The sequence below is a fragment of the Suncus etruscus genome, chromosome 8, assembly GCF_024139225.1.
Source record: "Suncus etruscus isolate mSunEtr1 chromosome 8, mSunEtr1.pri.cur, whole genome shotgun sequence".
In the NCBI taxonomy this organism is placed as follows: Eukaryota; Metazoa; Chordata; class Mammalia; order Eulipotyphla; family Soricidae; genus Suncus; species Suncus etruscus.
In genome coordinates, this window is record NC_064855.1 from 43,085,404 (window position 1) to 43,110,547 (window position 25,144).

The 25,144-nt window shown below is 39.1% G+C and overlaps 1 protein-coding gene across 1 annotated transcript in view; it reads right to left on the reverse strand.

Moving 5' to 3' along the window:
* The window catches only part of FLT3 (fms related receptor tyrosine kinase 3), a 141,895-nt gene that overhangs the window by 34,971 nt on the left and 81,780 nt on the right, over positions 1-25,144 (reverse strand). Inside the window, exons 10-17 of the mRNA XM_049778220.1 lie at positions 20,479-20,582; positions 19,365-19,473; positions 18,920-19,098; positions 17,947-18,053; positions 17,730-17,862; positions 17,539-17,643; positions 7,784-7,894; positions 2,588-2,741 (exon numbers count right to left, since the gene is read on the reverse strand). Coding sequence (XP_049634177.1) covers positions 2,588-2,741; positions 7,784-7,894; positions 17,539-17,643; positions 17,730-17,862; positions 17,947-18,053; positions 18,920-19,098; positions 19,365-19,473; positions 20,479-20,582 — 1,002 coding nt within the window. The remainder of the gene's footprint in view (positions 1-2,587; positions 2,742-7,783; positions 7,895-17,538; positions 17,644-17,729; positions 17,863-17,946; positions 18,054-18,919; positions 19,099-19,364; positions 19,474-20,478; positions 20,583-25,144) is intronic.

Here is a 25,144-nt window from a genome sequence, read left to right on the forward strand (position 1 = left end):
CCCAGTGCGAAGCAAACACCATACCCTCTGCGTTATCGCTCTGGCCTTAAAGTTCAACTGTTTGTTTGCTTGTTTGTTTTTGTTTGGGGGGGTCACATCTGGAGGTGCTCAGGGGCTACTTCTGGCTCTGTGCTCAGAAATCACTCCTGGAAGGCCTGGGGGACCAAATGGGATGCCAGGATTTGAACCACCATCTGTTCTGGATGGGCCGAATGCAAGACAAATGCACTACTGCTGTGCTATCCCTCTAGTCCCCTAAAGTTCAACTTTTGATTCACACATTCTTCTGTTTCTGTTTCTTTTTTTTTTTTTTTTTTGGTTTTTAGTTTTTGGGTCACACTCGGCAATCCTCAGTGGTTATTCCTGGCTCTACGCTCTACGTTCCCCGGCAGGCTCGGGGAACCATATGGGATGCCAGGATTCGAACCAGCGACCTTCTGCTATGCAAGGCAAACGCCTAAACACCTTACAGCTGTGCTATCTCTACAGCCCCCATTCTTCTGTTTCTAAACTCAGTCAACTTTCCTTAAAGTTCATGTAGTGCTAATCTTCCACAAGGCATTCTTCATTCTTATTTATTTGTATTGTCATCCTTTTGTTTTTAGTTTTGGGGTCACATCAAGTGATGCTTAGGCTTTCACCTGGCTTTACACTCAGGAATAATTCCTGGTGATGCAAAAAGGATCATGTGATTTGTCAGGGATCAAACTTCAGTTGGTCATGTGACAGGCAAGCACTCTACCTGCTGTACTCTCTCCAGCCTGCCATTCTTTAATTCTTAAAAATGAGTCTTTACGGGGCCGGAGAGATAGCATGGAGGTAAGGCATTTGCCTTGCATGCAGAAGGTCGGTGGTTTTAATCCTGGCATCCCATAAGGTCCTCCGAGCCTGCCGGGAGCGATTTCTGAGCATAGAGCCAGGAGTAATCCCTGAGCACTGCCCAGTGTGACCCAGAAACCAAAAAAAACAAACAAAACAAAAGAAAAATGAGTCTTTAACTTTTTAGAAATTGAAAAAAAGTTACATTCCTATGAAAATAATAGATAGTAATTACAAAAATTTCTTTCATAGATTATTGTAATATAGAACTCCATATATAGTGGTTCAATTTTTTCCAACACACAAGTTTATTCTAATTTAAAAAATTCCAAATGACTTAATACTTTCAGATCGCAAGTATTTAAAAAGTAGTTGTACCAGTGTATTTAATAACCCAGAGACAAGAGAAATAAAAGACACTAAAATTAATTCCATAAGTGACCATGGAAGACAACACTGGTCATAAAGAGAGAGCATAAGTGTTGTCATTGTTTTCTTTCTTTCTTTCTTTCTTTCTTTCTTTCTTTCTTTCTTTCTTTCTTTCTTTCTTTCTTTCTTTCTTTCTTTCTTTCTTTCTTTCTTTCTTTTTTTTTAGTCATTGTTTTCTTTTAGAATATGACTGAGAAATGAGTGTAAAAGGAGGCCTGGTGTTACTGGGAACGATGACAAAGGACGGCTTCATGAAACCAAGCCTGAGCATCTTTTTGGACCTTAAGTTATTAAGAAACGGAATCTCCGTTTCAGACCCTACAAGGTCAAAGAAACTGACAAAATTTTCATGTAAAAAGAATGTATCTTGAGTCTCCAAAAGTCACTCATAAAGAGAAAATTCTTACAAATGTGCTTAAGAATAAGGGAGAGCTTCTACCTATGGCAGAAAATAGGAATAAACTGTTGATTGAGGAGTCTTACTCTCAAAGAATGCCTATGAATTTATTCAGAGGAAGATGTTATAATGCTAATATATTTAATAGTTGGCAAGAAAATTTCAAGGATGAGCACAAACACTCCATTAGACTCCTACAGCACCCTACACACTCCAAGCAGAAGTTCCATCAGTCCTGCCAATCATTCAGGAACTCCACAGATGACACACACACTGCATAGCAGGACTAACAATTTCACCACTAATTTACTTTGTCCCTTTCACATTTTGTCAATCAAGCTGCCCCAAGTTTAAAAAATCTAATTTGTGAGCTTAAAATTCTTTTGCTAGAATAGAAAATACTCCCATAACTCACGCTGCCTTCAAGGAATATGTCAAAGAAGTTGGAAAAAGAGCTAGTTCTCTCTAGAAATACTGTTGGGGTTTTTGTTGTTGTTGTTTGTTTTTGTTTTGGGGCCACAACCAGTAGCACTCAGGGGATACTCCTGCCTCTGTGCTCAGAAATCGCTCCTGGCAGGCTCGGGACCATATGAGATACTGAGGCACAGTACTGATACACAGGCACAGGCCTGTGCCATTACTCTGCCCCCACCGCTAGAAATACCTTTATATTTACCAGATTCCTCCAAACTGAATGTATCAAGGATATGATTTGAGCATAGGTAGACAATGACTCAGCTACAGTATCTGAACAGTAGGAATGGGATAAGTTTTCTTGTTCCAAATCAACATGAGGACTATCTTAATTAAATCTATTCCATTTGGAGACTCCATAGCCCACACTATGCTGGAATATGGCCTGTAGGAACTGGGCAGATAGATGTGTTATAGAACCTGGTGTTCTATAATGTATAATTATGTAGGTATGGTCCATTCTCTTACCTGGAATTTGGATGTGATTGGTAAGTAGGATAAAAGCTAAAATTGTGCTCTTTGAAAATCTCTGTCCATGTTCTGTGAAATTTTTCTCTTTTACTTCTTAGATAGTTGAGAAGATCACCATAGCAACAATATTCAAAAATCAAGTAAACAGGTCCTGAAACAGTGACGGTGTTAATTAGAGATACAGAAATACTAAAAAATGCAGACAACTTACTCTCTAAGAATTCGTTTCTTTTATGACTTTGAAAGTCTCATAGTCTCTCTCTCCCTAAACTTTCTGTTCAACTTCAGTTTTGTGATCAAATTCTTTGAAAAGCGTTATGTTTCACCTTCTACTTTGTTTCCTGTACATGTGTCCTTACCACATAATCATAATCATAATCATAATCATTGATCATTGAGTTCTCCAGTTCTAATTAGAAAAAATTAGTCTAAAATGAGTATTTCTTAAATACTTGATTTTTGTTTCTTGCCCAAGAAGGGAAAAGTCCATCTCCAAGCCCTCATTTTCTCTTTTCTCCATTTTAAATCCCAGTCTCAGGCTGCTGTACTAGAAAGAATAACCTAAGACACATCATCTGGGTATTTCTAGGCAGAAGTGAGAGCACTGAAGATCATGTTCTAATGAATTTTGGAAAAATAGAGTGGGAAACCTGACTGACTATCTCTTTCCAGATAGCCCATCAGAGCCATGGCCATGTTCTGTAGCTACTGTCATTATTATATTTTTAATATATATTTTATTTAAACAACTTGATTACATACATGATTGTGTTCAGGTTTTAGCAATGTAAAGAACACCACCCATCACCAGTGCAACATTCCCATCTCCAATGTCCCAAATCTCTCTCCTCCACACCCTACCCCCACCTTTACTCTAGACAGGCTTTCTATTTCCCTCATGCATTCTCATTGTTAGGGTAGTTCACAATGTAGTTATTTCTCTAACTAAATTCATCCCTGTTTGTGGTGAGCTTCATGGGTGGGCTGTAACTTCCAGCCCTCTTCTCTTTTGTGTCTAAAAATTATTATTGCAAGAATGTCTTTCATTTTTCTTAAAACCCATAAATGAGACAATTCTGCATCTTTCTCTCTCTGACTTATTTCACTCAGCATAATAGATTCCATGTACATCCATGTATAGGAAAATTGCATGACATCATCTCTCCTGACAGCTGCATAATATTCCATTGTGTATATGTACCACAGTTTCTTTAGCCATTCATCTGTTGAAGGGTATCTTGACTGTTTCCAGAGTCTTGCTATGGTAAATAGTGCTGCAATGAATATAGGTGTAAGGAAGAAATTTTTGTATTGTATTTTTGTGTTCCTAGGGTATATTCCTAAGAGTGGTATAGCTGGATCGTATGGGAGCTTGATTTCCAGTTTTTGGAAGAATCTCCAACCTTTCCATAAAGGTTGGAGGTTTTTGGAAGAATCTCCAACCTTTCCATAAAGGTTGAACTAGACGGCATTCCCAAAGCAGTGGATAAGAGTTCTTTTCTCTCCACATCCCCACCAACACTGCTTGTTCTCATTCTTTGTGATGTGTGACAATCTCTGTGATGTGAGGTGGTACCTCATAGTTGTTTTGATTTGCATCTCCCTGATGATTAGTGATGTGGAGCATTTTTTCATGTGTCTTTTGGCCACTTGTATTTCTTCTTTGTCAAAGTGTCTGTCCATTTCTTCTCCCCATTTTTTGATGGGATTAAATTTTTTTTCCTGTAAAGTTCTGTCAGTGCCTTGTATATTTTGGAGATTAGCCCCTTATCTGATGGGTATTGGGTGAATAGTTTCTCCCACTCAGTGGGGTGCTCTTGTATCCTGGGCGCTATTTCCTTTGAGGTGCAGAAGCTTCTCAGTTTAATATATTCCCATCTGTTAATCTCTGCTTTCACTTGCTTGGAGAGTGCAGTTTCCTCCTTGAAGATGCCTTTAGTCTCAATGTCCTGGAGTGTTTTGCCTATGTGTTGTTCTATATATCTTATGGTTTCGGGTCTGATATCAAGGTCTTTAATCCATTTGGATTTTACCTTTGTACATGATGTTAACTGTGCTACCCTGCTATGCTATCTCTCCGGGCCCAACCCCTTCTTATTTCCTGATGTGTGCTTGCAAAGCTATAACTTTTCCTCTTAGTACCGCTTTTGCTGTGTCCCATAGGTTCTGATAGTTTGTGTCTCCATTGTCATTTGTTTCTAGGAAGGTTTTGATTTCCTCTTTGATTTCATCTCAGACCCACTGGTTATTCAGTATTAGGGTGTTTAACTTCCAGGTATTAAAGTTTTTCTTCTGTGTCCCTTTGTAGTTCACATATAATTTCAGGGCCTTGTGGTCAGTGAAGGTAGCCTGAAAAATTTCTATCCTCTTGATATTATGGAGGTATGTTTTATGTGCTAGCATGTAGTCTATCCTGGAGAATGTCCCATGTACATTAGAGAAGAATGTGTATCCAGGTTTCTGGGGGTGGAGTTTCCTATATATATCTACTAGGCCTCTTTCTTCCATTTCTCTGTTCAGGTCTAGTATATTCTTGTTGGGTTTCAGCCTGGTTGACCTGTCAAGTGTTGAAAATACCATATTGAGGTCTCCCACAATTATTGTGTTGCAATTGATATTATTTTTCAGATTTTGTCAACAATTGTATTAAATATTTTGCTGGCCCCTCATTCAGTGCATATATGTTTAGGAGAGTAATTTCTTCCTGCTTGATTCCCTTGATTAATATAAAATTTCTTCCTGCTTGCTTCCCTTGATTAATATAAAATGTCTATCTTTGTCCCTTACAACTTTCCTGAGTATAAAGTTTGTATCATCTGAAATTAGTATGGCCACTCCAGCTTTTTTATGCGTGTTGTTTGCTTGGATGATTTTCCTCCAGCCTTTTATTTTGAGTCTATGTTTGTTCTGATTATTCAGGTGTGTTTCTTGTAGGCAGCAGAAGGTTGGATTGAGTTTTTTGATCCATTTAGCCACTCTGTGTCTCTTAATTGGTGCATTTATTCCATTGACATTGAGAGAAAGAATTGTTCTGGGATTTAGTGCCATCTTTATATTGAAGTTTGTTGTGTCTGTTGGTCAGTCTTGTCTTAAAGTAGTTCTTTCAGTTTTCTTTTAAGACTGGTTTTGAGTCTGTGAAATTTCTGAGCTGTTGTTTGTCTGTGAAACCATGTATTGTTCCTTCAAACCTGAAAGTGAGTTTTGCTGGGTGCAGTATTCTAGGCAAAGTATTTGTTTCATTGAGTTTTGTCACTATGTCCCACCACTGCTTTCTGGCCTTGAGTGTTTCCAGTGACAGGTTTGCACTAAATCTCAAGGATGTTCCCTTGAACGTTATTTCTCTTTTTGATCTTGCTGCTTTCAGAATTCTGTCTCTATCTGTGGGATTCGTCATTGTGACTAGGATGTGTCTTGGGGTGTTTTTTCTGGGGTCTCTTTTAGTTGGTACTCTTCGGGCATGCAGGATTTGATCACATGTATTCATTAGCTCTGGTAGTTTCTTTTTAATGATGTTCTTTTTTTTTTTTTTTTTTTGTGGTTTTTGGGTCACACCGGCGGTGCTCAGGGGTTTTTCCTGGCTCCATGCTCAGAAATCGCTCCTGGCAGGCATGGGGGACCATATGGGATGCCAGGATTTGAACCGATGACCTTCTGCATGAAAGGTAAACGCCTTACCTCCATGCTATCCCTCCAGCCCCTTTAATGATGTTCTTGACCGTTGATTCTTCCTGGAGATTTTCTTCCTAGGTCTCTGGGACTCCAATGATTCTTAAGTTGTTTCTGTTGAGCTTATCATAGACTTCTATTTTCATCTGTTCCCATTCTTTGAGTAATTTTTTCATTGCTTGATCGTTTGCTTTAAGGCGTTTTTCCAATCTCTTCTGCTGTATGGAGTTGTTATTCATCTCATCTTCCACTGTACTAATTGTATCCTCAGCTGCTGTTAACCTGTGGGAAAGCTCATTCATGTTTTTCTTCAATTCATCTACTGAGTTTTTCAGACCTGTTATTTGACCTAAAATTTCAGTTTGGAGTTTTCTGATTTCTATCTTCTTATTCTCTTGATTCTTATTAGTTTTTTCTTCTATACTTTCTTTGAGTTCTTTGAACATCTTCCATATTTTGACTCTAAACTTTTCTGTGAGACTGACTAGTTGGTTGGCCATGTTCTGGTCATCTGAGTTGCTGTCTTCATTCTCTATGTTTGGCGCTGGCCTGTGTTGTTTCCCCCATTGTCACACTTGTATTGTGGGTTTTTCTATGTGTTGTGGTTATATTCATTGGCTAAATGATGTGTGCGGCCGCTCCACTTTGCTACGTGGGTGCGCTCCTCTGGCTCCTTCCTTTCTGGGCGTATCAACTCACCTCCAGGGAAGGCTAGCTCTGCTCAGATGAAGTCACACACAGGATGAAATCAGGCCAAGAATGCAGCACAGCACAGGAGACAGTTAGAGATAGGTGCTGGCATCTGAGTGCCAACAGAGTTCAGCAGCTTCCCCCTTTACGTGCATATCAACTTACCTCCAGAGAAGGCTCCAGGGAAGGCTCCGGGGAAGGCTAGTCATGTGCAGATGAAGCCACACACTGTATGAAATCAGGCTCAGGGAAGGCTAGTCGTGTGCAGATGAAGCCACACACAGGATGAAATCAGGCCAAGAATGAAGCACAGCACAGAAGACAGTCAGAGATAGGTGCTGGCATCTGAGTTCTAGCAGAGTTCAGCGGCTTCCCCTTTTCCGGGCGTATCAACTCACCTCCAGGGAAGGCTCCCTGTTATTATTATATTATCTGAGTAGTTGGAGTCACATACCACAAAATAAATGTGAAGGCTGTTGTCATTTAAAGTAGGTAGGAATTTGTTACATAAAGGGAGGTCTTGTTTAGGCTGATCCAATCAACTAATGAGAACTTTATGTCTAATTCATTGAGAACTGATGGATGAAATGAAAACAAATATTCTTTTAATACAAGCTAAATTATGTTATTTTATGGGTATACCATTGGTTGACAACACTGTCAGTTTTAAGAGTACAGCTTCACATTTCTCAAATGTATGATACCACCCCATATCTTGTCCCAAATTTGTTCCAAACTTGGTAACTACAAAGTCCTGATTACCAATCAACACTTTTTATTGATTCCTACCTCTCCTAAAATACTTTTTATTATCTGTTTGCAGAGAGAATTTATTACCTGATACAGTGCATGCTCCTAGAAGATTCACAATATTTTCATGATTTCCCAAATGAGTCATCATTTTGAGTTCGGACATAAGAGCTTCTTTTTCAGAATTGTCTGCTTTTTCTGTAGATGGAAGAGCATAAAGCAATGCAAAAGTAAAGTGAAATATAAATTCAACACTATTTAATAACATAAAACTTTCCTTAGTTTAGAGGTTATTTGCATAAAAATAACAAAAAATGTCAGAGAGATAGTACTGGGTTTAAAGTGTTGTCTTCTATGTAGCTCACCATGGTTCAGTCCTCAAGCATTACATAATGTAATCCTGAAAATGGCCAAAGATCATTCTTGAGTAGAGACAGGAATATGCCTTGAGCATTTTGAAGAAGGAGGGGGAGGAGGAGAAGGAGGAGAAGGAGGAAGAAGAAAGAGGAGGAGGAGAAGGAGGAAGAGGAAGAGGAGGAGAAGGAGGAGGAAGTGGAGGAGGAGAAGGAGGAAGAGAAGAAGGAGAAGGGAGGGGAGGAGAGGAGAAGAGAAGAGGAAAAGGAGGAAGAGGAAGTCAAAGAGGAAGAAATAGGTAAATACTCTTGAAATTCACAGAAAGCAAACTTCTATGAATGTCCAAAGTAATCCTTGGGGAATAGAAAAACCCAAAGTGTACTATAAAATGATGGTAATTAAAACAGCATGGTATTGGAATATAAAGAGATCCTGAGATCATTGGAATAGACTTAAATATCTGAGATAGATCCTCAGGTATATGGTCAATTAATCTTTGATAAAGAAGAAGAAAAATAAAGTGGAGCAAGGAAAACCTCGTCAATAAATGGACAAATGATCAGCTACATGCATAAAATGAATTTAGGGGTCAGAACGATAGCACAGAGGCAAGGGCATTTGCCTTGCACGTGGACAAACCTGGATGGACCTGGGTTTGATCTCTGGCATCCCATATGGTCCTCTGAGTCAGCCAGGAGCGCGATTTCTGAGTGCAGAGCCAAGAGTAACCCCTGAACACTGCCAGGTGTGACCCAAAAATCAAAAACAAACAAACAAAATAAAATAATTTTTTTTTTTTTTTTTTTTTTTTTTGGTTTTTGGGCCACACCCAGCGGTGCTCAGGGGTTACTCCTGGCTGTCTGCTCAGAAATAGCTCCTGGCAGGCACGGATTAGAATCAACCACCTTTGGTCCTTGGATTGGCTGCTTACAAGGTAAATGCCGCTGTGCTATCTGTCCGGGCCCTCAGATCTTTTTTTAATGCCATGCACAAAAGTCAAACAAAAATGGATTGAAGACTTTGATATAAGGGGCCAGAGCAATAGCACAGTGAGCAGTGAGTAGGACATTTACTTTGCATGTAACCAACAGGGTCTATTTGGCATCACATTTAGTCCCATGAGCCTGCCATGGGATTTCTTTCTTTCTTTCTTTCTATTTCTTTCTATTTCTTTCTTTCTTTCTTTCTTTCTTTCTTTCTTTCTTTCTTTCTTTCTTTCTTTCTTTCTTTCTTTCTTTCTTTCTTTCTTTCTTTCTTTCTTTCTTTCTTTCTCTTTCTTTCTTTCTTTCTTCCTTCTTTCTCTCTCTCTCTCTCTTTCTTTCTTCCTTCCTTCTTTCTTTCTCTCTCTTTCTCTCTCTTTCTTTCTTTCTTTCTTCCTTCCTTCCTCCTTTCTTTCTTTCTTTCTTTCTTTCTTTCTTTCTTTATTTTTCGTTCTTTCTTTTTCTTTCTTTCTTTCTTTCTCTCTTTCTTCCTTCCTTCCTTTCTTTCTTTATTCTTTCTTTCTTCTTTCTTTCTTTCTTTTTTCTTTCTTTTTCTCTTTTCTTTCTTTTTCTTTCTTTCTTTCTTTCTTTCTTCTTTCTTTCTTTCTTTCTTTCTTCCTTCCTTCTTCATCCTTCCTCCCTTCCATCCTCCCTTCTTTCCTTCCTTCCTTCCTTCCTTCTTTCTTTCTTTCTTTCTCTCTCTCTTTCTTCCTTCCTTCTTTCTTTCTCTTTCTTTCTTTCTTTCTTCCTTCCTCCCTCCTTTATTTCTTTCGTTTCTTTATTTATTTCTTTGTTTGTTTATTTCTTTATTTCTTTCTTTCTTTCTTTCTTCTTTCTTTTCTTTCTTTCTTTCTTTTCTTTCTTCTCTCTCTCTTTCTTTCTTTCTTTTCTTTCTTCTTTCTTCTTTCTTTCTTCTTCTCCTTCTTTCTTTCTTTCTTTCTTTCTTTCTTTCTTTCTTTCTTCTTTCTTTCTTTCTTTTCTTTCTTTCTTTCTTTCTTTCTTTCTTTCTTTCTTCTTTCTTTCTTTCTTTCTTTTCTTCTTTCTTCTTTCTTTCTTCTTTCTTTCTTTCTTTCTTCTTCCTTCCTTCCTTCCTTCCTCCTTCCTTCCTTCCTTTCTTTCTTTCTTTCTTTCTTTCTTTCTTTCTTTCTTTCTTTCTTTCTTTTTTTCTTTCTTTGTTCTTATTTACTTCCTCCCTCCTTCCTTCTTTTTTCTTTCTTTCTTCTTTCTTTCTTTCTTTCCTTTCTTCCTTTCTTTCTTTCTTTCTCTTTCTTTCTTCCTTCCTTCCTTCCTTCTTTCTTTCTCTCTCTCTTTCTTCCTTCCTTCCTTCTTTTTCTTTCTTTCTCTCTTTCTTTCTTTCTTTCTTTCTTTCTTTCTTTCTTTCTTCCTTCCTTCTTTCTTTCTCTCTCTCTTTCTTTCTTTTTTCTTCTTTCTCTTTCTTTCTTTCTTTCTCTTTCCTTCCTTCCTTTCCTTTTTTCTCTTTTCTTCTTTCTTCCTCCTTTCCTTTTTTCTCTTTCTTTCTTTCTTTCTTTCTTTCTTTCTTTCTTTCTTTCTGTCCTTTCTTTCTTTCCCTCCTTCCTTCCACCACACCCAGTACATGTTTTCTTCCTTTCTTCTTTCTTTCTTTCTTTTTCTTTCTTTCTCTCTTTCTTTCTTTCTTCTTTCTCTTTCTTTCTTTCTTCTTTCTTTCTTTCTTTCTCTTTCCTTCCTTCCTTTTCTTTATTCTCTTTCCTTCTTTCTTCCTTCCTTTCCTTCTTTCTTTCTTTCTTTCCTTCCTTCCTTCCTTCCTTCTTTCTTTCTTTCTTTCCTTTCTTTCGTTCTCTTCTTTCTTTCATTCTTTGTTCTTTTTCTTTCTTTCTTCCATCCTTCCTTTCCTTTCCTTTTTTCTTTCTTTCTTTCTTTCTTCCTTTCCTTCTTTCTTTTTTCTTTCTTTCCTTCCTTCCTTTTTTCTTCTCTTCTTTCTTTCATTATTCTCTTTTTCTTCTTTTTCTTTCTTTCTTTTTTCCATCCTTCCTTTTCTTTTTTCTCTTTCTTCCTTTCCTTCTTTCTTTCTTTCCTTCCTTCCTTTCTTCTCTTCTTTCTTTCATTCTTTATTCTCTTTTTCTTTCTTCCATCCTTCCTTTCCTTTCCTTTTTTCTTCCTTCCTTTCTTTCTTTCCTTTCTTCCTTTCTTTTCTTTCTTTCTTCTCTTCTTTCATTATTCTTTCTTTCTTTCTTTCTCTTTTTTATTTTTGGTTTCTGGGCCACACCAAGTGATGCTCAGGGGTTACTCCTGCCTATGCACTCAGAAATTGTCCCTGGCTTGTGGGACCAAATGGGAGGCCAGGGGATCTAATCATGGTCTGTCCTAAGTTAGCCGAGTGCAAGGTAGACACCTTACTACCATTTGCGCCACTGCTTTGGCCCCAGGAGTAATTTCTGAGCACAGAGCCAGAAGTAACCCCGCAGAGACATTGGGTGTGGCCACAAACAAAAACAAACAAAAAAGATCTTGATATTAGATCAGAAACAATAAGGTACATAGAGAAAATCAGAACTCTTTATTTCTTTGAAAATAAAGCCATCTTTTAGTATGAAAGCAAAGACTACACTGACCAAGCAAATAGAAGCAAAGATTTAAAAATATAACCACATCAAAAAATGGGAAAAGAGATGAATAGAAACTTACTCAAAGAAGAAATAGAAATGGCTAAAGGGAACATGAAAAAGTGCTACACATCAGTAGTTATTAGGGAGATGCAAATCAAAACAACAATGAGATTTCTCACACCACAAAATTATCACACATCAAAAAGAACAAGAACTACCAGTGCTGGTGTGAATATGGGGAGAAAAGGACTCTCATTCACTGCTGGTTTGAATGTGGACTCATTTAACCTTTGGAAAAGCAATATGGACATTCCTCAAAAAGCTAAAAATTGAGCCCCATATGACCCAATAAAACTGCTCCTAGGAATATAGCAACCCAAACTATAGTGACCCAAAAACACAATGCAGAGAAAGCATCTGCATCCTAATTTAATTGCAGCACTATTCACAAGAGTTAGAATCTGAAAACAACCCATGTGCCCAAGAACAGATGAGTGATTAAAAAACTGTGATATATACATGATAGAATACTATGTGGCTATTAGAAAAATGTCATGACATATATTTATACATGGATAGATTTCACAGAGCAAAATGAGTCAGGAGGGATAAACATAGAATGATCGCACTCATTTGTGAGATATATAAAATGATAGTCAGATAATAGTACCCAAAGTTAATAAAGATGAAGGCCAAGAGGACTGACTGATGGTAAGAAGCTTATACAAAGAGTAGGTGAGAGGGCCCGGAGAGATAGCACAGCGGCGTTTGCCTTGCAAGCAGCCGATACAGGACCAAAGGTGGTTGGTTCGAATCCCGGTGTCCCATATGGTCCCCCGTGCCTGTCAGGAGCTATTTCTGAGCAGACAGCCAGGAGTAACCCCTGAGCACTGCCGGGTGTGACCCAAGAACTAAAAAAAAAAAAAAGAGTAGGTGAGAGCAGTTAGGACAAAGTAGGGACCACTATGACAATTATACTTGGAAATGATCACTCTGGGCAATAATTGAATGCTGAAAGGAGGTAACGTGATATGTATGATGCCAGTTTAGTAACCATCTTGCAAACCACAGTGTCTAAGAGAAAAAAGGAAGAGTGTGTGTGCTTGTGTGCGACAGAGAAAGAGAGAGAGAGAGAAGAAGAAGAAGAAAGAAGAAGAAGAAGAAGAAGAAGAAGAAGAAGAAGAAGAAGAAGAAGAAAAGAAAAAAGAAGAAGAAGAAGAAGAAGAAGAAGAAGAAGAAGAAGAAGAAGAAGAAGAAGAAGAAAAATGTCTGTACAGAGCAGTTGAGGGAAGGCAGGAAGGAAATATGCACTGGTAAAGAGATGGATGTTGTACATTGTATGACAATCATGAACAACTTTGTAACTATATCTTATTGTGATTCAATTATAAATTTTATTTTAAAAAAGAAACTCATTAAAAGATAATGAGATCAGGGCCGCCAAGATGGCGCTAGAGGTAAGGTGTCTGCCTTGCAAGCGCTAGCCAAGGAAGGACCGCGGTTCGATCCCCTGGTGTCCCATATGGTCCCCCAAGCCAGGGGCGATTTCTGAGCGCTTAGCCAGGAGTAACCCCTGAGCATCAAACGGGTGTGGCCCCGAAAAACCAAAAAATAAAAATGATAATGAGATCATTTATTATTAAAAGATAATGCGAAGTAGGGCTTTTGCACACATCCAACCTGGTTTCAATCCTTGGAACCACATATAGTCCGCTGAGACCTTCCAGGAGTGATGCCTGAGCAAATAGCCAGGAGTAAGCATGAGCACCACCACACATTGTCTCTTTCCCTCCAAAATAGAGATTTAAAAATATAATTGCTGAGTAAGCTAATGTGTACCCATTGATCAAAGGATTACCCCTTGGAGAAAAGGCTACTTTGTGTGGAAAACTGTATTTTTAGAAGTATTTTAGGAGGATAGTTACTGATGAACTCACAGGCTTTAGGTCATTGATGCTGATATACCAGCTGGTTAGGACACCCCTGTCTGCTAAGGTAAAGATGGGACCTCTGACCTTTTCTCGCCAAGCTCCAGTACTCATGCTTCTCTTAATATAGTCTTTCCTATAGAACTAGCAACATTTTTTTGCATTAATGAAGTTTTAATCAGCTATTTCCAAATGCCATTATTTTTTCCAGGGAAGCATCCTAGTATTTATGGTGACTTTTTTTTCTTTGGTTTTTGGGTCACACCCAAAATCATTCAGGGGTTATTTCTGGCTCTACGCTCAGAAATCGCTCCTGGCAGGCTCGGGGGACCATATGGGGTGCCGGGATTTGAACCACTGACCTTCTGCATGGAAGGCAAACACTTTACTTCCATGCTATCTCTCCGGCCCCTTATGGTGACTTTTTATAGGGTTTAGATTCCATTTATTTTGACGTGAACTTGCTCACAGGGAACTTGGCAGTACATAAATCCTTCTCTATGTGCTCTGTGATTCTTTAATAGCTCCTATTTTATATCGCTTTATGTTTAGCATATCCTCATAACTGTTGAACGTTCATGTCTTTCACCTTATAAAAATATTATGTTCTATGGTGTGCTTAACTATCTCAAAACATTTATATATATATATATATATCATTGCCTGAAATTCATTTATTCATTCATCAAAAAAGTATTTATTGATTGTATGTTCTGTGTCAAACACAGGGAGAAAAGAACAACACTGTCTTGTCTTCCTGGAGCTTAGAGTCCTGGAAGTCAAGCACTAAACAAATTTCACCAATGTACACTACATACAATGTGGCCAATGAACATAGGGGTGCTCTAGAGTCACAGAACAGGAACACCTCACCTAGTTTTTGGTGGAAAGGTGGTTGAGAACTAGAGAAAAATAGGATCCAGCCAGGTGAATTCACAGGGAGGGAAGAAACAGATAAAGATGAAGGAAAAAAAGAGTAGAATACAGCATAAGGTCCTGTCATCATGGGACTTTTTCAGGCTAAAGTGACAGAGATGACACTGATTCAACAGTGAAACACCTATGTGATTATTGCAATGACAAAGACTTTGGCAGCAAAGCCCACAAATAGCTAAAAAGGTCTAGCAAGGAACTTGTTCATGGCTGTGGCAGGGGAGACTTTCCTGAGGAAGTGATATTTCAGTCAAAATGCAAAGGAGGAATGGGAGATAAGGCCCGAAAGGGGAAGGGGAAGCAGAAGGGTCAGCCAGAGCAAAGGACCTGAGGGAGGAGCACAATAGTCTTAAAGGAAGTGAAAGAAGGGCAGCATGCTGAGAGTAAGGTAGAGAGGAGAGTGGCAGCCAATGTGGCAACAGCTGAATGACCTGTTCCAACAGGAGTCAGAAGTAACTGGAAATGTTAAGAAATTTATATGATCAGTTTTGTATTTCATAATCATCACTTGGGTTTTAGAAGCTGGAAAGGTAGCTCAAGTGATAGAGCAGGAGATGGACCTGGAGTTGGGTTCGAGATGGGTCCAAGGCATTATGACAGCTTTACATGCAGGCCTAAGGTCCAGCTACAGTAGTGCAAGGTCCCTCAGGTGCCATCAAGGTGCAAGTAGCCCCTGAACCCAATAGGGTGTGACCAAGGAAACAAAAAAGGTGGCACTGAGTCCAATCCTAGGCACTACAAGGACAGAAGTAGCCCTGGGCCCTTCCAAGCTCTACTCAAAATATCTTTATCCCCAACATAATTTCTTCTTAAAGAAATTAAATTAAAGAAGAAATTCCTTCCTTCCTTCTCTCCTTCCTTCCTTCTTTTTTCTTTCTTATTTCCTTTCTTCTTTATTTCCTTCTATTTCTTTTCTTTCTTTTTTCTTTCTTCTTCTAATCCTGCTTCTCCTCCTGCTCCTTGTTCTTCTCCTTCTCCTTCTTCCTCTACTCCTTCTCTTCCTCCCCTCCTCTTCCTCCTCCCCTCCTTCTCCTCCTCCTCCTTCTCCTTCACTTTGGCTTAAGTTTTAGATAATTCAAAAGGAGTTGTATGAGTACATATACGGTATCTGTTGAAAAGGTTAGTGCACTTATTCAGAAGAGAAGCTGGGATAAGAACATAATAGTGGAGTGAAGACAGAAGAGCGTGGACTTCACAGACACTAAGTAGGGAGCCTGGTAGGAATAGCATAGAAGATAGTAGAAAGAGGACAGTTTCAGTGGTGAATCCCTGGTTCATAGTTGGCATGTACTGTCTAAAACATCATAGAGGGTTGGAGCAATAGCACAGTGGTATGGCATTTGCCTTGCATGCAGCTGATCCAGGACAGATGGTGGTTTGAATCCAGGCATCCCATATGGTCCCCCAAGCCTTCCAGGAGCGATTTCTGAGCGTAGAGCCAGGAGTAATCCCTGAGGACCACCGGGTGTGGCCCAAAAAACAAAAATAAATAAATAAATAAATAAACAAATAAATAAATAAAACATCATTGAGTCAGGGAGTCCATTTGCCAGGGCTAGAGGAGTCCCATTTGGATGAACTAAAATAGTCTTCAAGTGTTACTGGAGCCAGTGGATAGTTCTCTTGTCTTGCATGTAGTTTATCTATGTTCAATTCTCAGCACCCCAAGTGGTCCCCTGAACCCTGCAGGAGTGATTTCTGAGCATAGAGATAGAAGTAAGCCCTGAACACTGCAAGCTGTGCCCCCTAAAATAAATATATATACATAAATAAGTAAACAAGCAAAAGGACTTTATAGACCTCCAGGCATGTAGACAGAGAAACCTGAAGCTCAGATCACAGATTTTTTTTTGTTTTGTTTTGTTTTGGTTTTGGTTTTTGGTTCCCACCCAGCAGCGGTCAGGGGTTACTCCTGGCTCTATGCTCAGAAAATTGCTCCTGGCAGGCTTGGGGGACCATATGGGATGCCGAGATTTGAACCACCGTCCTTCAGTGTCTAAGGCAAATGCCCTACCACTTCACTATCTCTCTGGCCCCAGATCACAGATTTTTGAACAGAGATTTGTGGACATGAGATTTGTAGACAGAAGATATGCACTATAGGGAGAAGGATGCAGTCACAGGTGTGTGTGTGTGTGTGTGTGTGTGTCTGACTTAACATAACTGAGTCTGAGCAGTAAGAATGGGAGGCAGTGCAAGAGTTTCTTTGGGAATTTCTCATTAAAGTCAGTGAGAAGGTGATAAGCCCACAAAGGACAGTGATAGAGGCATGCAGATCAGAGGAAAACCAAAGAAATAAGGTCACATGAAAATCAAAGGAAAAAGTTGAAACATTGATGTCAGCACCGTAACTTATGTTCATTAAACTATATTAAGTCAGTTGGGGCCAGAAAGATAGTACAGCAGATTTGATCCCCAGAACCTTCTATAGTCTTCTATAGCCCTGCTAGGAATGATTGATTCCTAAATACAGATTTCTGAGCACTACTGGGTGTGGTTCCTCTTCTCCCCCAAAGTTTGTGAATTACTGGTGGCACATGCCAGTGTCAATGTGTTAAGAAGGAAAAGAAAAGTCAGATGAATCCATTTGTGTTAAACTGATTAATGTAAAGTTTGAAAACTTATGCTCATTAGTGTCAGTTTGTTGGAGATCACAGATCTTCAAAGGAGTGGAGCAGCAATAGGTGGGAAATGAGAATAGAAAAAGTTCCAGTCTAGAGTCATTGTTGACATGTAAACAACATCTGCCTACAGCAACAGTATCCCCAAACACTGAAGCTGAAAAAAAAAAAAGGTAGGAGTTTGTATTAGTGATCAGTAATTTATAGTCAAAACTTTGTTGGCACTGGCCCCAACTCATTCCCTTTTAGCTTTGAAGTATGGCAAACAGTCATCATAGAAAGGACTGAGAAAGAGAGGAGTAGGGGCTGTGATTCTTATGTCTGTGAATCTTGTGGATAAGAAATATTCACACACAAAGAAATATTCACACACACACACACACACACACACACACACACACACACACACACACACACACACACACACACCCTCTACTGTACCTTTCAGCATCTTTACAGCCACCTGGATGGAGACTCCTGTTTTACTAATTCCATAGGCTGTTGCATTCATCACTTTACCAAAAGCACCTGATCCTAGCACCTTCCCTGTAAGATAAAAAAGTGTGTGCGCGCATGTTAAAGGTTTTCCAAAAGAAATAAAATGCTTCACATTTGAATCATTCACTTCTTACCAAATTCTAAATTTTCTCTGGGAAACTCCCATTTGAAATCATATTCATATTCTCGGAAATCGATGTAGAAGTATTCATTATCCAAAGAGCCAGTCACCTGTACCATTTGCAGCTGACTTTCATACCTAAATTGCTACAGAGTGAAATAACAAGCCAGTTAGCTAGAGGCAGGGTGGCAGAAAGAGAAAACAATGCTACATTCCCCCTTTGCTCTTACCTTTTTGTATTTGTGACAAATTAGGATGATCAAAACGATAATGAAGGGAAGACAAAGCCCAATTGTTGCATAAAATGAGATGTTGTCTTGGATGAAAGGAAAAGGTCCTGGAAGGAAAAAGTGTCACTAAGCAGTGAATTAAAGCTGCTGGCTAGTGGAGTAGAGCATGAAATTTGGTTGAGCAAACCATTCTTTACAGTCTGACTAACCTCCGTTAATACTCTGCTTCCTGGATCAGACAATACTCATATTAAAGATATGTTTCTTTCTAGAAAATTTTAAATGATTCTGATGTATTTATTTATTTGCATGTTCGTTATTGGGCTACATTAACTGTACTTGCTGGAGCTGTCTGCAAAATGAGTGCTTCACTGCCATATTATTTCTCCACCTTTGATTTCTGACCCATTGAAAAACAAAACAAAACAAACATTTACTAGGGTTATACAAATTGACATTTATTTTAACCCACAGAATATGTAAAGCAGATAAAAGGAGAAGTCTGCATTTACAAAATGAAGATACCCTTTTAATGTGGAGAAGTTAGTGTTGCAATGCAACTAACACTAAACTCTTAGTGTAGGTAGGCATGGTTCAGAATTGTCTTATGGAGGAGGGCACTAAAAAAAACAAATTATTAAAATACAGACAAACAGGCCAAAGGCCTGATTGATCAAAAAGAAAATGATAGAAATTTCCAATGACTATTTCTCTTTCAGTCGTAGCCTTCAATGGATACTTGATCTAATAGATCTTCTGTCGCTCTAACTCTGAGTCATGGTGACCACTAAGTTTCTGAACAACAAGCCAGTGGAGAGTCAGTGGGGATTCTTGCCTGACTCATAAGTCTTTTGGCATCTTGTACTGAACTTGCACTTTCTTGGAAAATTCCCCAAATAAAGGGCAACAACAAACTTCTAGGGTTGGGGGAGGGGATACCTGAAGATATATTATGACAATAGCTGGTGTTTACCTGGTGAATTTAAATAAAGTGTTTCACACGTTGTGCCAAGGGAATTGTATGCACAGCATTTGACCGGAAATCCTTTCACAGCCTCACTCATATTAAGGGTACTACTTGAGAGCCACTGGCCAAACACTTTCCTGTTTTCCCTTTTATTCCAAACGCCTTCTGTGATTTCTTCAGTGCAGCTGTTAAGAAAGGGCAAATAGACAAGTTACATAGTTGGGTAGTCACTCTCTAAGAAATGGCAAGGGTTCACTGAACAGCTTAGAAGACATTCATCCTTAGATGTTATAGGGTCTAATCTATCACCAATTAGGATAATGGTTTATGCAGAAGGCAAGCCCATTAATTTGTCATTCTGAGCTTTGTTTAGGACAGAGTCACCTCAGAAGTTGGGGGTAGTGGAGGACTTGATGGTCCTCCTATACAAGGGGCACCAATGTCTTATTACTTGGTAGACTTGTCTGAACATTTCTTCCAGGTCCAAGATGGTAATGGGTAGCCATCAGAGGAGCAAGATGCCTGACTTGCAGATGTCTCAGCTTTCACTTGAGGTTTCCCTGAAGAAAATGACGTGAAAAATAAGCTCACATTAGAAGGCACTTTCCAGAAAAGCCCTTAAAATTGGCCAGAATTTTTGTGTGGGTTCCTGGGAGGATGTACCAAGCAGTTACCTCTGGTAACTGCTTCCTCCTGCCTGGACCTTGGGACAGGCAGTCTACCCCCATATTTACGCACCACCATTTTTCCACTCCTAGAATTCTCCTGCAGTGAGGTAGTCTGGACTTCTGTCCTCCCACATACGTTAAAAGGAATTTTTGCTTCAAGAGTTGTCTGCAAAAAGTCCCAATAAAATGTATTTCCCCTCACTTTTATTTTTTTTTAGTGACGCAAAATAGTTTTTATTGAAAGAAATTTAGAGAAGTGTGAGGGAAGAGAAAGTTAGAGATACATGTTCAAGAGAGAACCTGGGCTTCTTCGGAGGGGGGAGGGACCTGTATTACCTCTTTTATAAAAGTTCCTTTGAAAAAATAAATGGCTGGTAATAAAAGTTTTAGCTTTGTTTTGTTGTTATTGTTTTTGGTTTTGGTTTTGGGTCCACATCTGGTGGTGCTCAGGAGTTGCTACTGGCTCTGCGCTCAGAAATTGCTCCTGGCAAACTTGGGGGACCATATGGGATGCAGAGAATCTAACCCAAGTCTGTCCTGGGTTGGTTGTGTGCAAAGCAAATGCCCTATCACTGTGCTATCTCTTTGACCCCATAAAATTTTTAGCTTTTACTTAACATAATCTTTCAAAGTACCAAAGTTTTAAAAAATTACACTCTAAAACATATTCAGAGAAGACATAGAATAAATATATAACTTCAATGGATAAGAATAGAAAAGTAAACTATATATACATATATAAAAATACTGTCTATATTAATAAAATTTCAAAACGTTTCAGCATACGAAATCAGTTTTATAGCATTTCTTCCAAAAGTTAATTAGCTCTTTCTGATCATAGTTAATAAAAGTTAGAGTTAAAAGATGAAAATAAAATTTCTTGACAATTGAACTTACTTCTTATATTTAGTGTAAACATTTTTGTGAACTGGGCATCATCATTTTCGGCATAGAAGACATATTCTCCAGGCTGGTGTTTATGGTTGCAAAACTTTGATATGCTGTCCAGAGTAGGGGGATAAAAAAAAAGAAAAAAAAGATAGACTTGGCAAAAATCTTTTAGGAGATTCTGAATTGAATACCAGGGTATATAGGTGTAATTTTTCTTGATAACCTCACTCCCCAAAGTTCAGTTCACAAAGCAAGTTCTAGATGTGAGACCCTTGCTACCTATAGTGGCTGACAAGTAGGCAGTAACAGCATTGTTTCATCTAGGAGCTTGTTAGAAATACAAAATCTCTGCTCCCTTCTCTTGTTCCACACTTGCTATGAAACTTCAGAGTGATTCATTAAAGGCAAGAAGAAATGATCTAAGCTGGGCTCCCCCCGAGCTAAGAAGTGTCCTGCTCCAGTTATCCTAGAAGATTCTGCCTGAGTAAAATTTTCCATAAACATAGAAGAGCCTTTCTAGAGTGTGTCCATAATTCTTTTTCTTCCTAAAAGGATGATTCTCTGATGTAGGTCTAAGAAAGGTATATATCCAACTCTGACTAGTACAATGAACAGTGCAAAGGGCTCACTGAGTTTTTCTAGAAATCTAGAATCAACTTGAGAGTCATCAGGCACTGAATATATTTTAACATAGGTGACATGATATTGGAGATCACCCACCATGCCTACTGTGTACATTGGATGCTGGATATGATAGTATGATTTTAGTTTAGGAGTGATAGGGAAACAAAGAAAAATTTCTTGTTTCATGCCCCAAAGAAAGAGGATGGAAATTTTTTTAAAGTATAAGATTTAGCACACTTAAGATGTAGTAGCCAAAAGATGAGGGATTGGTGCTGAAACATTAAGTCAAAAACTCAACTATGAATAATTTTGTAAATCACAATGCTTTAAAGAAAAAATAAGAAATGATCTAGCTAAATATCCAAACCACAATGACAGCCATTAACACTGAAATAAGTCGGGCCCGGAGAGATAGTACAGCGTGGGGGGAGGGGGGGGACGACCAAAGGTGGTTGGTTCAAATCCCGGTGTCCCATATGGTCCCCCGTGCCTGCCAGGAGCTATTTCTGAGCAGACAGCCAGGAGTAACCCCTGAGCACTGCCCGGTGTGGCCCAAAAACAAACAAACAAACAAACAAAAAAAAAACACTGAAATAAGTCAACAACACTGAAATAATGAGATGCACTCTTTAAGGATAAAGTCTAAAAAGGTGTCGGGGTGAGGGTGGGAATGAAGTTATGGGGTGTATAGATGGGAACCTAGGAACATTGGTGGAGGCAAATTGACTCCGGTGTGGGAAAGGTGCTAGAACATTGTATGTCTAAAGCCCAACTGTGAATAACTTTGTCAAACACAGTGTTTTAATAAAATAAAAATTAAAAAATTTAACACAAAAAACAAAGTGAGTATCTAGGTTGATAGTTTTCTTTTCTTTTTGGGCCATGTCTGCTGGTGTTCTAATGATTCTCCTGAGCTCAAAGTTGGGGAAAGAGGTGGGGCCAGGTGATCTCAGGAACTGAACTAGGCCATCTGCAACATTTGCCCTTGTGCTGTCTACACAGTCTGCAGGTAATTTTAAACTCTTTCTTCTGTTTAAGACAGTTGACCCTAGAAGAACTGCAGGACTGGAAATCCCAGGGGTATCAACCAATAAGGTGACCAAGAAATTCGAAGTTTCCTCTTTTCTCTAGGGGTTTCAAAAAATAACTGACTGTCCTGAGAAGGAAATTTAAGTTCACAGTAAAATATTGTAGGGACCAAGATAATTTTCTAGAACTATGAAAAGGGTTTCTCTTCTGTAAAACCAAATAGTGAGGGCTGTTTCTTTTTTATTCAGAACCTAGAGTGGAACAGGGAAAAGGGCAGGCTCTTTTCAATGACACCTGAAGGAATTGATTTCAACATTAAGAATACTTTTCGAGAATGAGGGATTGTGAAAGTTATATCAGTTTTCAGAGAATAAAAAAGCTGCTGAAGGCAGGAGTGGTAGATTTTACAGTGCATAAATTGTACACTTGCCTTGCCGGTTCTCAACCCAGATTCAATTCACAGGACCACATATGGTCCCCTGAGTTGTCCAGGAGTGATTTCTGAGTACAAAGCCAGGAGTAACCTCTGAGAACAACCAAGGATGGCCCAACCACCCAAAAAAGAATCCAAACATACACACACACACACACACACACACACACACACACACACACACACACACACACACACAACTAAATAAATAAAGCTGGAGTGCTAAGAGCTAACAAGACCTACTCAGTCCCAGACAATTCGTTAGGTCATGGGTAACCTACCTCTCTCAGACTGTGGCTTCGGGGTGGTGGGGAGATGGGACTAAAATTTCTGTTTTAAGTTTAATAGAGATAGAAAGGAATGGGAGAGGAGCTGGTGGTTTGATATTGCTCTATATAATGCCATATTCGTCTTCCTATTTTTCTATTTTGAGTGACATATCCAGAAGATCAAGGGGCTATTCCTGATAGTGCTTAGGGACCAGGTGACGCTAGGAATCAAGCTTATCTATTTATTTATTGCTTTTTGGGTCACCCCTGGCCATGCTCAAGGCTTACTTCTGGCTCTGTGCTCAGAGAGCACATTTTGGAGATAGGGGTGGTGATATCATATTGGATACTGAGGATCAAAGCCAGGTTTGCTGCATACAAGGTAAGTACTATACCTGCTGAACTAGCTCTCCAGCCCAGGAATCATCTGTAATACATTCATGAGCAAATTATGTGAACCGACCCTTTCAACTATGTCCTTTTGGTCCTCAATTTTCGGGGTAGAATTTTGGGGTACACTCAGTAGTGTGCAGGGGCTATTGTATCCTTGTGCACTAGAGTGATCCCTGATAGTGCTAGGGATTTGAACCAGGGTTACAGTGCTACAGCCACATGTAAGGCAAGCTAAGACAAGTGCCTTCCCTTCTGTACTTTCTCTCTGTAGTAGTTTTGCTTATTTTTCTACATTACAGTGGGTAGAGCACTTGCATTGCACTCAGTCAAACCTTGGTTCATTCCTGGTACCACACAGAGTCCCCAATACCTACTAAGTGTGATCCCTGAGGAAAGTTTTGGGCATCTTGTACCTTTTTCCAATGTTTGAAAAACTCACTTTAGAAATGAACTGGTGATAAGAGATAGACTACTGACACAATTTAAAAAGACTGTTGAAGACTGTTTTTTGGTGGAATCCAAGTCAAGGGCATGTCTTTGGACAAGTCATTTAACTTCTATACCCCAATTTTCTCATCTGTAAAGTGAGGATAGTATTAACACCAACTTCAGGTGATTGCAGGAGAATTTTCTTTTTGTTTGTTTGTTTGTTTTTTGGGTCACACCTGGCTGCACTCAGGGGTTACTCCTGGCTCTACATTCAGAAATTGCTCCTGGCAGGCATGGGGGACCATATGGGATCCCGGGATTCGAACCACTGTCCTTCTGCATGTAAGGCAAATGCCTTACCTCCATGCTATCTCTCTGGCATTTCCTTTTTTTTTTTTATTAAGCAGGTTTTTTTGTTTTGGTTTGTTGTTTTTACTTTTATTACCAAAGTGGATTACATATCTTTCACAGGAATATTTTAGGTACATATTGACATTGAATTAGGGGAATTCCCACCACCAAAGTTGTGCTCCCTCCACCCCCATTCCCAGCATGCATCCCATATCCCCCTCCCTAACACTCTCTCTCTCTCTCTGGAGCTGCTAGTATAAGTGGTCCCTTCTGTGTCTAGCTTGTTGTAGATTGGGTCTTGACTCTGTTGTTTTGGATTTAGTGTTTAAGTCCAATCATTTTTTAATTACTACTTAGTGATCATACAACTCTTTGGTCTTGGTACCCTCCATTATTTCCAAGATGGTTCAAGTTATGTGGTTCTGTTTGAAGAAAAGAAAAAAAAATTAAATGGGGCAAAAATAAAACAAGCAAAAATGGGCGAAATCCTTCTAGAGGCTATAAATATCAATTTGAGAGAAGAAAGGGAAAAAGGAAGAGAAATACAACAATACAAAAAGAAAAATCAAACAAAAAATCCTAAAAGCACTACTGCAATAAAGACACCATCCTGAAATAAAAACAAAACAAAGCAACAAAAAAATGAGAAAAATAGGGCCCGGAGAGATAGCACAGTGGTGTTTGCCTTGCAAGCAGCCGATCCAGGACCTAAGGTGGTGGGTTCGAATCCCGGTGTCCCATATGGTCCCCCGTGCCTGTCAGGAGCTATTTCTGAGCAGACAGCCAGGAGTAACCCCTGAGCACTGCTGGGTGTGACCCAAAAACAAAAAACAAAAAAAGAGAGAGAAAAATAAAACAATAACAAAACCAAAAAATTATTTTGTGTTGCTTCTTTTTTTTCTGAATAGGCACAGTAAATATTGGGGAGATTAGAAAGGGAATTCCTTTGGTCTAAGAGATACAAGGGTTTCTCCGCCCTTGAAGTATACTGTCATGGGAATAACTAGTCACCCGTTTATTTACTCTCCCCTAGGTCCTTTTGTGGTGTATGGAAACCTGCTTCATCATGAATGATAAAATCAGACCTCTGTATCTAGAGATCTTGGTATCTACACAGGTCAAAAAATGAAGCCTAGGATGGAGT